This window comes from Colletotrichum gloeosporioides (assembly GCF_011800055.1).
Source record: "Colletotrichum gloeosporioides strain Lc1 chromosome Unknown consensus_37, whole genome shotgun sequence".
NCBI lineage: Eukaryota > Fungi > Ascomycota > Sordariomycetes > Glomerellales > Glomerellaceae > Colletotrichum > Colletotrichum gloeosporioides.
In genome coordinates, this window is record NW_025544682.1 from 44,608 (window position 1) to 60,456 (window position 15,849).

General features: G+C 56.1%; 3 protein-coding genes across 3 annotated transcripts; 1 reads left to right on the forward strand and 2 right to left on the reverse strand.

The window, feature by feature from the left end:
- Positions 1-511: 511 nt before the first annotated feature.
- Positions 512-4,860, reverse strand: GCG54_00004321 (Nucleolar protein 9; the record flags this gene model as incomplete). The annotated part of the gene is made up of 5 exons (XM_045404372.1): positions 512-2,713; positions 3,178-4,299; positions 4,347-4,391; positions 4,437-4,727; positions 4,795-4,860. 5 exons carry the CDS (start codon positions 4,858-4,860, stop codon positions 512-514), a joined length of 3,726 nt encoding a protein of 1,241 aa, XP_045265156.1.
- Positions 4,861-9,880: 5,020 nt separating this feature from the next.
- Positions 9,881-10,678, forward strand: GCG54_00004322 (Ras-like protein 1; the record flags this gene model as incomplete). Its single annotated transcript, XM_045404373.1, has 1 exon — positions 9,881-10,678. One exon carries the CDS (start codon positions 9,881-9,883, stop codon positions 10,676-10,678), a length of 798 nt encoding a protein of 265 aa, XP_045265157.1.
- Positions 10,679-11,401: 723 nt separating this feature from the next.
- GCG54_00004323 (putative phosphoketolase) lies at positions 11,402-13,908 on the reverse strand (the record flags this gene model as incomplete). Its single annotated transcript, XM_045404374.1, has 2 exons — positions 11,402-12,342; positions 12,393-13,908. The coding sequence occupies 2 exons, from the start codon at positions 13,906-13,908 to the stop codon at positions 11,402-11,404; spliced, it is 2,457 nt and encodes an 818-aa protein (XP_045265158.1).
- Between the last annotated feature and the right edge of the window lie 1,941 nt (positions 13,909-15,849).

Below are 15,849 nucleotides of genomic sequence, written 5' to 3' on the forward strand. Positions count from 1 at the left end.
GCCGAGAGCTCATTTGGAAACCTCTCCTTTCGTGCATGACTGCCCACACAATTGACGACTGGTAAATGTAAGCAAGTTCACAAGAAACGGCAATTGACAATTTCGAACTACTCATTGGCAACTCAAAATTCAAGCTGGCCACACGCTAATTTTGCGTGCTTGGGTTGATACATCGTCGTCCTCCCAGATGATCTCACACTTATTCGTCAACCCGATCGGTCACACACATCCTTTCATTCGGCATCACAGTAGCTTCGCTTCACTTTGGCCACATGACGACTATTCGCCGGGGCTCGCGTCCTTTCGACGTCGTGCAGTGAAGGGAGGTTCATTCTGCTGTTGTTCAGCGACTTCCCAACGAAAAGGTCTTGGATTTATAGATCTGCTTGGGAGAAGTACGATTGCATTCGGTGACAGTAATCATCGTTTCGGGGACCCCTGATATACAACATATTTGCATTTAAATTTGCACAGATATTATTCATTTTGGACGCCGGGTATCATACAATGGCTAGTTTTCTTCCGCGTTCTCCTCCACCTGTTCCTTCTTCTCCTTAGGTTGGGGCTTGCCGGCCTGTGCCCTCTTCTGCTCCAAGTTCCTCCTCTGCCACGGCTTCAGCTTCACCTCCTCACCTTCACCCTCGGCTCCCTTCGCCCACTTAACCCAATCAGACCGCCTCGTCTTCCACATGTCGCCCTTCCACGTCCTCCAGACACTGCGACCAAACCACGACTCACGCAGCGTCCGCTCGTGTTCCGCCAACGAGGCCATAATGGTCTGCTTCACGTGGAGCGGAACCGAACGGTCCTTGCCTTGGGAGGGAATATCGACGATGGCGTTGACAACGTTGTGGCCGGTCTGAGACTGGGCCAGATCGCCGACATGGGGTGCGAGGGCACCAACGAGGGCCTTGTGGAAAAATTCGTTTTGGGGTGCGGCGGGACTGGCGAGGGCGGTTGTGAGGACGCCCATCTTCGGCATGGACTGTGTCGCGAGTTGGTAGAGTAGATCGGAGGGGAGGGCCATGAGAGACTTTTGAGCTACCTTGGAAGGCTGACCCGGGGTCTTGAACATCGTCGAGGCGAGGTGGGCGCCGTGCGCGGCGATGGCAGTCTTGTTCTGCGGCGCTTGGGATTGCTGAAACTTCTGCTCCTCCTCTTCGGGCTCTTCCTCGACAAGATGGCACAGCTTCGGAATGAGGTCCTTGGGGTTGCCGCCCAGGGCGTCAGTGAGAGCCTTGGTGAGGGCGGCCTTCTCCTCGTAAGCCTGGCGTGCCTCGCAGCGCTCGAAGAGAGTCTTGAGGACATTGTAGCGGTGCTTCGTGACCAAGGTTGGCACTATGGGCAGAATCTTCTTAGCGGCTTCGACGAGGTCGTCCTTGCTGAATCGGTTGAGAGCGCGGAGCGCGGGGTAGGATGCGATGTCGTTGCGGACGTAGGTTGCGATGCGCTCGCCGAAGAAGTTGTGGGAGAGGGCCTTGAAGATCTTGCCCGGGCAGTGGGTGATGAGGGTCTCGAGAAGGCGGGAGCCAATCTGGTCGTACACCATGCTGTTGACAAAGTCTGCAGCCTCGGAGGTGGTGTCGCTGAGAGACTTGGGGGCATCTGGGAGCAGTCTGTAGAGAAGCGAGTCTTGGTTTGACGCGGACGACTTGTCGTTCTTGTGGTTGAGAGAGATGTCGAGTTCGAGGAGAAGCTGGAGCAGAGGGTTGCCCGTCGGGTGCTTCGCGAGAACGCGCAGAGATGTGAAGTCCATACCAGATACGGCGTCCTGGATGATCTTCTTGGTGGCCATGGTGAAGGACTCCGGGACAGCCCTCAGCTGGGTGTTGAGATCCTGTGTGTTGGCATTGGCGCCGTGAACGGTGATGTGCTCCTTCTTTTTGCTCTTCAACAAGGACTTGGTCGCCGCATCTTCCAGCGGACGACCAGAGAGCACTACCAGTAGAACTCTGAGGGTGTGGGATCCAAATCGGTCGGTGAGCAGGAAGCCCATGTGTTGCTCAAATTCGTCCAGAGTCATGAGGAAGAGGTTCTCCATTGTGCTCTCTTCCACAGGCTCCTCTCCATCCCGCATCTCCGTATCTTCCTCGCTCTTCTCCTCGGGGACAACGCCTCCCAGCTCTTGTGTAACGACGGGTGCAGATTGCAGAAACAGCGTCTCGCAGCAATGGCTCGCAAATCTGTGCTGGACAAGAGACAAGAAGTGCGTCGCGAACGCGTTGAAAATTTGCTTCTTCTGCCTGGTGTTCGACAGAAGAATCAACCGCTCCATCAGACGCGACAGCGATTGACTGCTAGCCAGCTTGAGCTCCTTGCCCTGTGCCTCCTTGTAGACGCTCTGGAGGAAGATGTCGCGATCCTCGGGGGAGGGGAACTGGTTCAATTCGAGCATCTCGTCGGCGCGGCGGAAGTACTCCTGCTCTTCGTCGGCGAGCATACCAAAGAATTCCCTCTCCGGGCCATTGCTGGGGAACGACTGTTGTTGCTCGCCCGCATCATCGTAGGCTTGTTGCTCCCCTTCTTCGCCTTGTTCTTGCGACTCGTCCTCGGTACGTCTGCGCTTCGACTGCCGCTCCTCGTCCTTGGCATCGTAGTTGGCTTCGTGTGTCTCTCTCCTCTTCTTCTTTCGCTCGTCGCGAATAGCTTGACGTTTCGTTCTCGGCTTTGGCATTTTGACGGAGGCTGAACGGTGTAATTGCCAATCGGGTTGCTGAGGAACAGAGCAAGAGTGGACTGTCGCATCCAGTGTTGGAGAGCAAGCCGAAAAAAAATTTGGTCCCAGTTTACTATCTTATCGCTTATCTTATCGCACCCCACTAGCCCCTGCACTGTCATTCTCGACTGCATGGCCCCTGCCAACCTGCCTCCAGTGTAAGTACCCGACTTCGACGACAACATGATTCTCTCCCTTTGCTTACCATCTTCACTGTTCCAGCAATTCCTAACTCCATCCTAAGGCTTAATTTCACTTGTCGAACGTCGGACGCATGTCACTCAGCCGAGCCAGCCAAGATGCTCTGAACGGCTCACGTCGGAGGACCAGAACTCAACAACAGTCGGCCAACGACTCTTTTTGTGTCTATCTCTATGTTTCTACCTAACTTTTGATACCCAGTCCATCTTTTTATTTTCGTCAAAATCGTTTCAGATATGTGCACTCATCACGCGCTACACCACGACCTCCTTGCCAACCTCCTCCAAGGCCTTCACCAGACCATCCACAGTCCCCTGCAGCGTCTGGCAGTTGACGACCACACGGAAAAAACTGCCCTGCTCTCCAGGGGCATAATCGATCATGAAGCCACGCTCGATGAGCTTGTGAACCATTTGGCTGGTGCGTTTGGTGTTCGTCTTGGAGTCTTCCGCAAGCTGACCGTTCGGTGCATAGTAAAAGCAGACCTGCAGACACGGCGGTGGGTTGCTGGACACCAGGACGAAGTTCTCGCTCTTTTCAACCAGAGTAGCCAGACGCTCGGCCAGCGAGAATGCATGGTCGATCTGCTTCTCAAATCCGCCGGCGCCGTAGTAGATCCAGGCCAGAGCCAGCTTCAGACTATCACCTCTGCGGCCGCACTGCAGGGTCAAGTCGGCAAGGTCCCAGACGTCGCCATCTTCGTCCACATTGTGGAAAAGGTATCCGGCAGGCAAAGTGTTGGCCTTGTGGAACACCTTCTCGTCTGGCGTCAGGAGGAACGAGCACGTTACCGGCACGTTCATCATCTTGTGCGGGTTCACCGTCAGAGAGTCGGCCAGATGGGCGCCTTGTAACTTGGACTTCTGCTTCTGGGAGAAGATGACAGATCCTCCCCAGCTGGCATCGATGTGGAACCACAGTCCGAACTCTTTGCAGATGGCGGAGATCTCCTCGAACGGGTCATAAGAGCCCATCACCGTCGTTCCAGCCGTGGAGTTGACGTACAGAGGGGTCTTGCCCTCAGACTTGGCACGAACGATCTGCTCCCGCAGAGCATTCGGGATCATGCGGCCCTCGGAGTCAATAGGCACCGCCCAGACGCTTGACGCCCCAAGACCGCATGCCAACGCACTCTTCTCAACAGAGTAGTGGCCGTGAGCACTCGTGAAGATGACAAAATCATACGAACCGTTGCCAGTCTTCTTTGTCTCGGGGTACAGAGCACTGCGAGCTACTACCAGGGAAGTGAGGTTGGACGCGCTGCCTCCTTGGCATGTGACTCCTCCCGCTCTAGGGCCGGTGAACCCAAATAAGTTTGCGAACTTCCGAGCGGTAATCTTTTCGATGATGCTCAAGGCGGGCGAAACTTGGTAAACGTGGAGCTAACACTGATCAGAGGATGTTTGGTTGCAAAAGACGGATGACTCACGTTGGTGTTCAGTACCGACAAGAGAAGATCGGAAACAAGCCCAACCTAAGCATATTAGCGAAGCTCCTGCACTCATGCGAGCGGACTGACAGGAGTGTTGCTGGCATACAGCTTATCCATGAAGCCTTGGTCCCAGGTGTTGACGCTGTACCTCAGGATCTTCTGCACCACATTGAGCAAGCCCTCTTTTCCGAGTCCATCGCCCGCGGGAAGGGAAAGCTTCAGCTTCTCAACCAACGCCTCGGGCTTCAGAGTGTCGACGAGAACATTGCTTGGAACTCCGTCGATTTTTACTGATGTGTTGCCCCCGGCCTTCTGTGGCGCGGCCTCATCTGCAGCTCTGATGTACGGGACAATCAATCCCTTGACTGCATCAAGCAGCTGCACGGGGCAATCGTCAGCCGGGCCATCTTCCATGAGAAACGTACTGCTTGAGTCGAGCACTCACATCGTCGACTTCATCAGCTCGACGCAGTTGCTGCGGGGCGGCGTGGCTACCGTTGATTCCATTCATGATGCTCGTCAGGACCGGATGAAACTGGCAAAAATTCTGTCGCGGAGTTAATCCCGACGAAAATATTCGAGTCAAAGTTTTTTCAAATAGATGAAAACTTCCGGACGCGAGTCAACCTCAACAGAACGAATCCAACCAGCAAACCTTCAATACTGGAGTATCCTGTCAGGATGAGCAACGACAAAGAAATTCTTCAACGGCCGGTGCTCTGCCCGATGACGGCACATCGGCGTGATTTGTCGCGACTGCGGCCGGGGTTAGCCGCCGCCGCCGCCGCCGCGGGGACGGATTTCATAATCATCGGCGATTTTTCGTCATTTGACGGCGCAGTGGTTCGGCCAATCCGCTTCCCATCAGCTGCATGAAGATCACACTTCGACATCCTTATCAGGTCGGCATGTTCTAATTCCTTTGGACACTCCGAGAAAGATTTTCGGCCCTGCGCAAACACAGGGTACAACCCCTCCATCCGCCAACACGGCCCCAGACCAGTATGACCCGGACCCGACAGCCGCTAACTCAGGCGGCGGCATTTCTAAGACACGCGGCCGGGCCTGGCCGTGTCTGGCTGTCCCGCCCGCGCCGTCCCTTGGCTTCCATCTAGGCCTGTTTCACCGTGACGCCGGTCTCTTCGCTGGCGATCATGTTGCGGGAGAGACTGGACCGATTTCTCTGGAAGCAGGCTATTCGCTGCCCGTGCTGCTTCAATAAGACCGACCATATGCTTTGGCCCAAGATCAGTTCATCATGTTCTGTCACCCACCAAGTACATCAGTCAACACCAGGGTTTTGTCACCAATATACGCAGCAAGCGACAGATAACCATCGCCTGAGTCCAATTTGGAATGGAACGATACGTCCTTGTAGATGGGCTTTGTTTGCAGCCCCCAATGACACGTTTGCAGGCCTGGGGAAGCGAAGGGGCTGGTTTCTGACAAAAGGGCGATGTACCTGGCCCCGGAGCCTAACTCTCACCGCAACGTTCTCTCACCCCTGCATCGAAGTTTTCTCCTTGTCTCTCGACAATCTCATTGAATCTCGTTGATCTGCTCGCCCGCAGATGACCGCGAAAACTCTGCCCGTCAGTCGTCAACATGGCACTCACTTCCTGCATCTATCATGGCAGCGCATGACAGATCCCGACGAAGCGAATCTGCTAGACTCACAGCCCGTCCGTGCGCGTCTATTCGAAGGCCGAGCGGTGGACTCGCCATCTCCCGGCTGTGATTAAACGGAGATGGCTCCGCATGGCAAATCACCGCCGGCATTTGCTTGCTTCTCGAAGGGGTGGCGACCGATGCGGCGATGGAGCATGAACCTGCAATTGACAGACGACATGAGTTTTAGAAATCACGGGGAATGTTTCACGGATTGCCACGAGCTGGAGACCCTTGGAGTAGGGACGAAGTGCCGGGCATAAGTGTGATCAATGCAGGTGGCGTGGCATCTGACAAAGGCTTGAAACAGGCACATCGTCATGGAATGTGCTCACCACGCTGTTGATGCGCAACCGAGGGCAACTGGACTGTGAGCAAACATCGTCGACGAACCTGATGCATGCACGCAGCAGGGCTGCATCTAGGCTGCGCGACGGGGCCCCGAGGACTTGCATGCAGCCGCCTTCCCGCGGATGCGCGTGCCTGACTGCCGCGACTCGGTCCAATCCGTCGCGCAAGCAGACCAAGGAGGAAGCTAGCGGGCCGACTTCGAGCTGTACCATTGACGCGGTGGCGTACAGGGACCGCCGTCGACAAACCGACACACGATTTCGCATGATTGGTGCTGCACTTTGCATCCTGTTGGCACACGTGGTACACGGCACGGGAATTCAGGAACCAGGCACAAAAGATACCATAAGAGGACGGGGAAGCGTCTCGAAATGGGCAAACACGCATGGCCATCTGCCATGGAGCCGGGGAATCGAGGCCAAGACGATGCGACAGCAAAAGCGTCATCAGGTTTCCGTCACACCGGAACTCGCAGGTTTCCTTTGCCTCCTGGGCCTACGCCACTTTGGGGGAAGGTCGGTGGTGGTGTTCGTCTCCCTGTATGCAGCCCTGCAGCATCGATTCGTCGGAGTTCGTTGCATTTTTGTGGTGGGATGGCGAGACATCGGCCGAGAGAACGAGATATGCTTGTTCTGCGTGAATGACAGATTCTGGGGAGGGTCGAACACTGGGCATCCATGACCAGGCTCAAAACTCCAAGCAACTTTATTTGCGAAAAATCGCACGATAGCGACGTTGCTGTAAGGCATCAATGGCCAACCAGCGCCATGCCTAAGAAGGATCGCAAGGTTTCAGCGAGCTAAACGCCTCGGGAGAAAATCATCAACGGTTTTGTTTGTTCCCCTCGTGCGGTGCCTGGTTCCTGGGCCTTGAGAGGCGATCACCTGCCGTGTTCAGGGACGGGCCACCAACGACTCCAAGCAGCAAACGAGCAGGCTGGGGAGTGATTTGCATTGGGCCTTGGGCCAGCGAGCGAACGAACTAGGAGCGGCGTGGCGGTTTTTGGGCCGAAAAATAAAGGTGGCTGCGAGTGATGATACAGTTGAGCTAACAGTGATCCATCCACGTAGGACTGCACGTAAGCGACAAGGTTTCTCTCTACTTTGCAACCATTCATCCGAGTTGTTGAGTTTGAAGAAGGGGGGCTGGGATTGAGAGGATTGGAAGTCTGCAACTAGAAGTGCAAAAAAAGGGGATGAAGATGTCTCTGTTGCATGTTGCTTTCTCTTCCTTCACCGACAGAGTTCACCCCCAGTCCCTGAAGGCTTTCTTTTTGCTGCAGATATTGAATTGCACATAGATCCACTACCCACGCCTCATTTCTCGATATCGGGCGGTCAAAACAGGTAGGAGGCTCTGGGCTCTGACTCTGTTGCGCTCTCAGATCCATACCCAAACACATGTAATCAACTGAATCGGTCCCAATCTCATTAAACCCCCCAGTCTGCACCACTTTGCGCACCGACACGATCCCGGCCGAGCGCACGCAGCAACACCCTGAACTCTCGGGACGACATCTCCAGAAACAGCAAAGAAGCCATCTGCCCCCCATTCTGTCAGGTGGAAACATTGGAAGCACAGGAGCGAGGAAGAAAAAAAAAATTGATGAGTCGAATTATTGCCAGCGAGTATACGAAAGTTTGTACACGGGAAGAAAGGGGCAAAGAACAGCACAGGACACTGCAAATTTGCATCTCTGCTTGTGCATCCACCGAGGATTTTCATACATGAAGTCGCCCCTTCGTCATAACTGTACATTCGAACAGCGATCCCGACATCTTGCACAGCTATCAGTCACAACCACACACAAACAGCGCGGGGCCGTGACAACATCTGCATCTGTCCGCAACACAACACTCACTACCTGCAACGCCACCAAGCTTGTTCAGTACTTGGACACAAACCCCAGCCAAGCCAGCCAGCCCATCTCGTCGGAACTGCAGCAGAAAGGACCGCCGAAGCAAGCAAGGAGCTCCCCTCCTGAAGCTTCACCCCTCCCTCCACAAACGGTCCCCTCCCAGCGCCGAGACAGAGCCGCGCAGCAGTCCGAGTCGCAGCCAAACACAAGCAGGAGCTGGGGATACTTGGATTGACCGGCTTCATCCCGACAACAGAACGGGGTGCTTTCTTACGCTCGAGCATCCAACACACGGACGAAGGACTTGCAAAAAGGGCAGCTTCTGCGCATTTGTTTAGTCCAGCATTGCTTTTGCACCTGCACCCTCCTTGCCTCTCTCGTGTTGTTCTTATTTTTACCTTGCTCCTCGTCTTCCTGCGTTGACGTCTGCGCCTGCCTCTCTCGACCGGGAATCGCAGTACTGACCCTTTCTTTTTATTGCTTTTTTGCCTTCCCGCCCCCAAACTTCGGACAATCAATCACTCCAAAGTCGCCGCACCGAACCGAAGAGCAACGCAAACGCAACGCAACACGCAACCTACCAAAATAGAAGGAGCTGGTCCGCAGTCAGCAGCACCGACCGACATACGGGATCAAAAAGCAAGCGCATCCCCCTCCTTCCCTGCGCCGGCCTGCCTTAGCCCACGTCCACCTGCCCACTAGCAATCGCCCGCCGTCTTGCGCAACCAACAGCACCCTTCGTCATACCTCAGATTCCCGCAATCTGCCCGCACCTGCATCTCACAGGCTGGCCTACCTTGGCTCACGCCCACCACCACCAACAACTCTCACCTGTCGACCGCATTGCGCTGCATCAACGTCACAAACCGGCAAACCTGAACGTCCCATTTCGTGACGAAAAGCAAGTAGATCGACGACCGCACGAACGCTGCCCGCATCATCACAATCGTCGTATCTAGTGTAATACGGACAATCCCCAACTCCCGGCGCCAAACCATACCCACCCAACAAGCATCGCGAACGATACCCCCCGATAGCATCACAGCTAGACGCCACACAGACGCACATCCAGATATTTGTTTCCCTTTCCGCCCCCCCCCCCCCCCCCCCCCCCCCCCCCCNTCCTTTCCCCCCCCCCCCCCCCCCCACCGCAACGTCAGCAAAAGAGAAAATCACCCCTCCAAACAAACGAAGCCCAATTCGTCCAGCATCCAAACGCCGCGCTGATTTCTTCCACTCCCTTCTCACGCTTCCTAGCTGAAAGAAGCAAGGAAAACGGTCGAACCGCTCGCGCGCGCGGTCTGAGAGCCGAAACGAAGCTAAGACTACCATAGCCCGGCCGTCCGATTTACCTAGCCCGCCCTCGAAAAAAGACACCAAGCTCTTTTTCTTGTCTAATACCTGGCGTCTGCCGCGTCTTGCTTCCCCAAACCTTTTTCAGTCTTTCTCGCGAAAGCTTGATTTCTTGGGGCTCCTTTGTCTCGCAACGTTCAGCCCTGCGACACCAGCGACACCTCCAAACACACAAAGAAAGACCCGCCGCGATCGACACATCGAACTGTCGCAAACCTGCTACACGCGCCCGAACAAGTCACGACAAAACCTTTTATTTTTGCCAGGAACCCTCTTTCCCCGGAAATCCACACTCTCCAAAATGTCAATCTCTCAACAACCCCCGATACCAATCTCGATCACAATCTGCGGCGATGGCGGTTGCGGAAAGTCCTCCATAACCCTTCGCCTCGTGCGCTCCCAATGGACCTCCGAATATGACCCCACGATCGAGGACTCGTACTCCATCACCCGCAAGATTGACGGCCAAAACTACCACCTTTCCCTCACAGATACCGCCGGCCAAGAGGAGTATCGCGGCATGTGGGCGTCCTCCAACCTCGGCGCCGACGCCTTCCTGCTCGTCTACGATATCACGGCCCGCGACTCTCTTGATGCTCTGCAGTACTTCAACGACCTCATCGACATGGAGGCCGAGACCCGCCTCGACAACGCCGACCGCGCCAAGCGCGCGGGCATCTCCCCCTCGTCGTACCGCGATACCGTCACCGCGGCGCCCGGCGCTAAGACCGTCCCGCCCGTCAAGATCGTCGCCGGAAACAAGTGCGATTTGCAAGAGTCCCGCGCGGTGCCTGCCGCTGTCGGGCTGGACTGGGCCAGGAGGAGGGGCTGCGGGTTCATGGAGACGAGCGCGCGGCTCGAGGTCAACATTGAGGAGACGTTTGCGCTGATCGTCCGGAGGGTCGTCGAGGCGAGGCGGATGGCCGAGACGGGCGTCCACGAGAATATGGAGATGGACCGCCGGGGCATGACGAAGCCGCTGAGCCCCCTGCCCGCGGGCAGCGAGAACGAGAAGCGCGGCCCGGGCGTGCGGGGCCCGAACTTGGAGGGTGGCAAGATCAAGGGACCGTCGATATGGAGGAAATTGAGATGTTGGTGAGCGCCGCGCGGTCGCCGGTGGTCTCGGGCCGACGAGGATGATGGTTGGAGCGCTGCATTTCAGAGAGAAGAACGATTATCACGATACGCCCACGTTGTACGAAAAAGGGGGGACGGGTGGCAACTTCTTTTGAGATTCCTTGCATTCGAGTTGTTCTTTTTTGCGGGGTAACGGAGGTTCGTCTCTTCAGACGAACGCAACGCATGCGCGAACGTGCGTTTTGGCATGCAGCTTTGCAGCCATGTTCCCCGTCTGTGCTTGAGTGAGAGAGTTCGTACAGACATCAAGGCGTCTGGAGTCGTTTTTCATTTCGCCCCTCTCGAGCGCGCGAGCGCGCTCTAACGCTGCATTAAGAGACTTTTCCTTCTTCTTGTTCACACATAGCATTTCTTGTAATCGTGGCTTTGCTTAGATACCAGGTGCGTTTTTGGTCCCGCTAGTTTGGAGGGTGTATGAAGACAAGATATCACTTTTTACAAGAGTTATTACTGTGCTTGCTACATGCTGCTGTTCATGGTATATGCATTGAAAATATGCGCAAAGTTGTTATCTAATAGAACTGTGAGAATTTGTTTAGAGCACGTACACCACCAACCGCGTCGAACTTCAATCCAGAGCCTCAGTTGAACCCGTCCCAACGCCAAAATCATGAGAACCCGTATGAATCATCTCTCTCATCTACTCTATACGTGCGTGCCCTTCCGAGTCTATGTGCCGACCAGTCTAGTTGGCGATTCTAGAAACAGTCTTCTCCCACAGGCCGTTGTGAGACCACTGCCAGTTCTTGAGGAACGGGGGATCCATGCCCGTCTCAAAGGCCTCGTTGCGGGCCGCGATCTGCTGGTTGCGCAGCGTCTCGCGGGCTGCGGAGCCTCGGTTGTGCAGATGGGGCATGCGGTCGATGGCGTCCATGGCGAGGGAGAAGCGGTCCGTCTGGTTGCGGATGGCGAGCTCGAGGGGCGTGTCGATGTTGCCCTTCTCCTTGTAGCCGCGGACGTGCATGTTGATGGATCCGGGGCGCTTGTAGGTGAGGCGGTGGACGAGCCAGGGGTAGGAGTGGAAGTTGAAGATGACGGGCTTGTCGTCGGTGAAGAGCGAGACCCACTCGGCGTTGGTGAGACCGTGGGGATGGTCCTCGTGGGAGATGAGCTTGAAGAGGTCGACGCAGTTGACGCAGCGGATCTTGAGCTCGGGGAAGTGCTGGAGGAGCAGGTCGATGGCGGCGAGGGACTCGTGAGTCGAGATGTCACCACAAGAGGCCATGACGAGATCGGGCTCCTCGCCTTGGTCGGTAGAGAAATGGGGCCAGATTCCGATGCCCTTGGTGCAGTGCTCGACGGCCTTCTCCATGGACAGATATTGCAAATGCTCCTGCTTGTCGGCAACGATGACGTTGACGTAGTTGGATGAAGCGAGACAGTGGTCCATGGTGGACAGGAGGCAGTTGCCGTCGGGAGGAAGGTAGATGCGGACGACCTCGGGGCTCTTGTTGGCAACGACGTCAAGGAAACCTGGATCCTGGTGCGTGAAGCCGTTGTGGTCCTGACGCCAAACGACGGCGGTCAGGAGGATGTTGAGGGAAGCGATCTTGTTGCGCCATTCGACCTCGAGAGCCTTCTCGATCCACTTGCAGTGCTGGTTAACCATAGAGTCGATGACGTGAACTAGAAGAGTCAGTATGTTGTTGTTGAAATTCGATGGGGCAGAAACTTACTGAATGGCTCGTAGCTGTTGAGCAGACCGTGACGGCCAGTCAGGATGTATCCCTCGAGCCAACCCTCGCAGGTGTGCTCGGAAAGCATCTCCATGACACGACCCTCAGGAGCGAGGTTGCCGCCGTTGGCATCTTCCTCAAAGTACTCGCCCATCCAGACCTTCTGGCCAGCCTCGTAGACCTTTCCAAGCTTGTTGGACTCGGTCTCGTCAGGGCCGAAGAGACGGAAGCTGGTCTGGTTGAGGGCGATGACATCCTTCAGGTAGGTGGCCATGTTGTTCATGCTAGCAGCGTTGGTAGCGCCAGCCTTGTCGACCTTGATAGAGTAGTTCTTGAAGTCGGGAAGCTTCAGCGGCTTCCTGAGAACTCCTCCATTGGCAACGGGATTGGCACTCATACGGCGCTGGCCCGTAGGGCAGAGGGCCTTGAGCTCGTCGGAGATCTTGCCATCCTTGAAGATGCGCTCAGGCTCGTAGCTGCGCATCCACTTCTCCAAGATCTGGAGGTGCTCAGGGTTGGAAGCGACGTTGGGGATAGGAACCTGATGGGCTCTCCAGTAACCTTCCATGTAGTTGTTGTCAATCTTGCGGGGACCGGTCCAGCCCTTGGGGCTGCGGAGCACGATCAAGGGCCACTTGGGGCGGAAGGCCTTGCCGGAATCGCGGGCTTGCTTCTGGTACTTGCGAATCTCAAGAACGCAGTGCTCGAGAGTGGCGGCCATGGCCTGGTGCATGGTGTTGACATCGTCACCCTCGACGAAGTATGGTTGCCAGCCGTAGCCGAGGAACAGGTTTTCGAGCTCCTTGTGTGAAATTCTGGCCAGGATGGTGGGGTTGTTGATCTTGTAGCCATTGAGATGCAGAACGGGGAGAACAGCACCGTCGACAATGGGGTTAAGGAACTTTGTGCTGTGCCAGGCAGTGGCTAGAGGACCGGTCTCAGCCTCACCGTCGCCGACCATGGTCAGAGCGATGAGGTCGGGGTGGTCGTAGACGGCGCCAAAGGCGTGGGAGACGGAGTAGCCGAGCTCTCCACCCTCGTGGATGGAGCCTGGGGTCTCTGGGGTAGCATGAGAACCGATGCCTCCAGGGAATGAGAAGGACTTGAAGAACTTCTGCATGCCCTCCTCGTCTTCCGACTTTTCGGGGTAGACCTCGGAGTAGACACCCTCGAGGTAGGACTGGGAGAGAACGGCTGGAGCGCCGTGGCCGGGGCCGGAGATGAAGATGGAATCGAGATCGTACTTCTTGATGAGGCGGTTGAAGTGCATCCAGGTGAAGATCTGACCCGGAGCAGAACCGAAGTGGCCGAGTAACCTCAGCTTCAAGTGCTCGATCTTGAGGGGCTCCTTGAGCAGAGGGTTCTCCTTGAGGTAGATCATACCCAGAGACAGGTACAAGCTAGCCTTCCAGAAGTCATTGTACTTCTCAATCTCCTCCTGGGAAAGAGGCTCGCCCTTGACGGTTGACCGGGCTGGGCCATACGGGCTGATGGACTCGACCTCCGTGTCTGTCATTGTGGAGGTGGTGTGTAAGTGATAGTGTAGAAGAGTGTGTGTTCAGGCCAAGATGCCTTGAGGTGGTGGATTGGAAAAGAGGCAAGAAGAAGGACGTGGCTTGAGAGGGCTTGGTCTTTATACCTCTTGATCAAAGGTCGACATGCCGGAGGAGAGACAAGGACGTGGACGAGTTGCGGCCGCTCTGCCCAGAAGCCGTTGGCGGGTTGGCAGCTCAGCCCAGGTTTGGAACTGATGCTTACACTCATGGTGCTGATCTCGGGTGGGAAGCAGGCGGCAAGCAGCGCAACGCAGGTCCGGGAGCTATCAGCCGATGTTGACGGACCTGACCAGGGTGGCAGGCGAAGGTTGCAGACGTTGCAGACAGGAGAGGCGGGCAAGGGGTTTACGAAAGTACGGGACAGGTACGTAGCCATCGAGACGGGCATTCGAGCGTTTCTGGAACGTGTCGTTGGGCCTGAAGAGAGACTCCAATGGGTTGGCAACGTGGGGGGTGGTCCATGGGCGTGGTGACATGGCCCATCGCAATCCTGGAGTCGAGGATGGAAGTGGTGCTGGTGGTGCTGGAGGTGGTAGCATTTTCTGGGCACTCCGGAAAGTGCCTATGACAGGCCGGGGCCGGGGTTTCTGGAGAGGTGACTAGGCACAACTGCAGGTGAGCTGAGGAATTTTTGGGTTTTCGGTGCATATCTTTGGCTGTTGAAGGTTGATCTCTGGGTGGTTCTGCGTGGGGAGCAAGAGAGGAAAAAGGTGGTCTGATTTTCTGAAAGCGACTTGACTGCGGCCATGGCGCCCACCGACATGTAGCCGACGTCACCTTACGCCCCACGCTGCTGACTTTTGCTTCTTGACCGCGTCATTGCACTTGTCCTTCTTGCCTGTCCGTTCTCAGCAGATGAAGAGGTGCTGTTTTGATAGACTCTCTGCTGCGTTGCGTGCATCGGGGCAGTCTGTCGTGGTCGGAAGAAGCGGGTGCCGTGTCGGGGTGAGGTTGAGGTGGTGGTACATGGCCGTTACGTCGACGCTAGGGCGTTTACGGTACTGGACGGTGAACGGTGGACGGTGGACGGTGAAGACGCCGGGCAACCTAAGGTGAGAGCGAGGAGACGGCCAGGTGAGACGGTCCGGGCAACTGCTCGTCCGGACCGGCTGGGCTGGACTTGGACACGTAAAAGTCTCAACTGCGAGAGGGAAAGAGCTGTGCAGTGAGACATGGCTGGAGGAGGCAAGAACTCTAGGAAGGTGCAGCTACCTTACCGCCTTACCTCAGGTAGGTAGTGACCGGGACGGATGAGGCATCGGGCCTTCCTCAAGGTCCGCGACGGAACCTTCTCGTCCCGTCCTGTGACAACGAGTTGTCCGGTCTTCTGTGAGGCCACTACCATCCTGATGGACGCGCATCACCTCCCCGGAGGCTCTGTTCGGGCGACCGGGCTCACCGTCTCGTAGCTGCTTCGTTACACCAACAGCCAGCCAAGGCCAATCCCAACCCTGCCGCACCCAAACACTAGGAAATGGCCTTTCCCAACCGACACCCTAACCTCCCTCGTCTTCGCCGAATGGTCTCACTACCTGATCGTCGGGAATGAGATGGTCAGCTTCCAAGACAACGGGAAATCGCCAGATGCGATTTCGCCCTTGGCGTGGCATTGAAGCAGATGGCCTCGGCAAAATGTCTCCCTACCATCACGGCACTGTGGCCTCGTCCTGCCGAGAAAACAGCAGAATCCTCTTCCCTCGCCGCACACAGAGCCTCCGTTGCCTCTCGTCTTCCAGAGCCAAGACCTGCCGTTTTTACCATCTCGGTCCGTTTATCCAACCCGTGGTCTGCTGCGCTCCCGCAGCAGATACCAGACTACAGCAGGCCACTGATTCAGTGTCGGGCATCATCGAATACCAGCAAGCATCGCCATCCGCAATACTGCCATCAATGATAGCAAA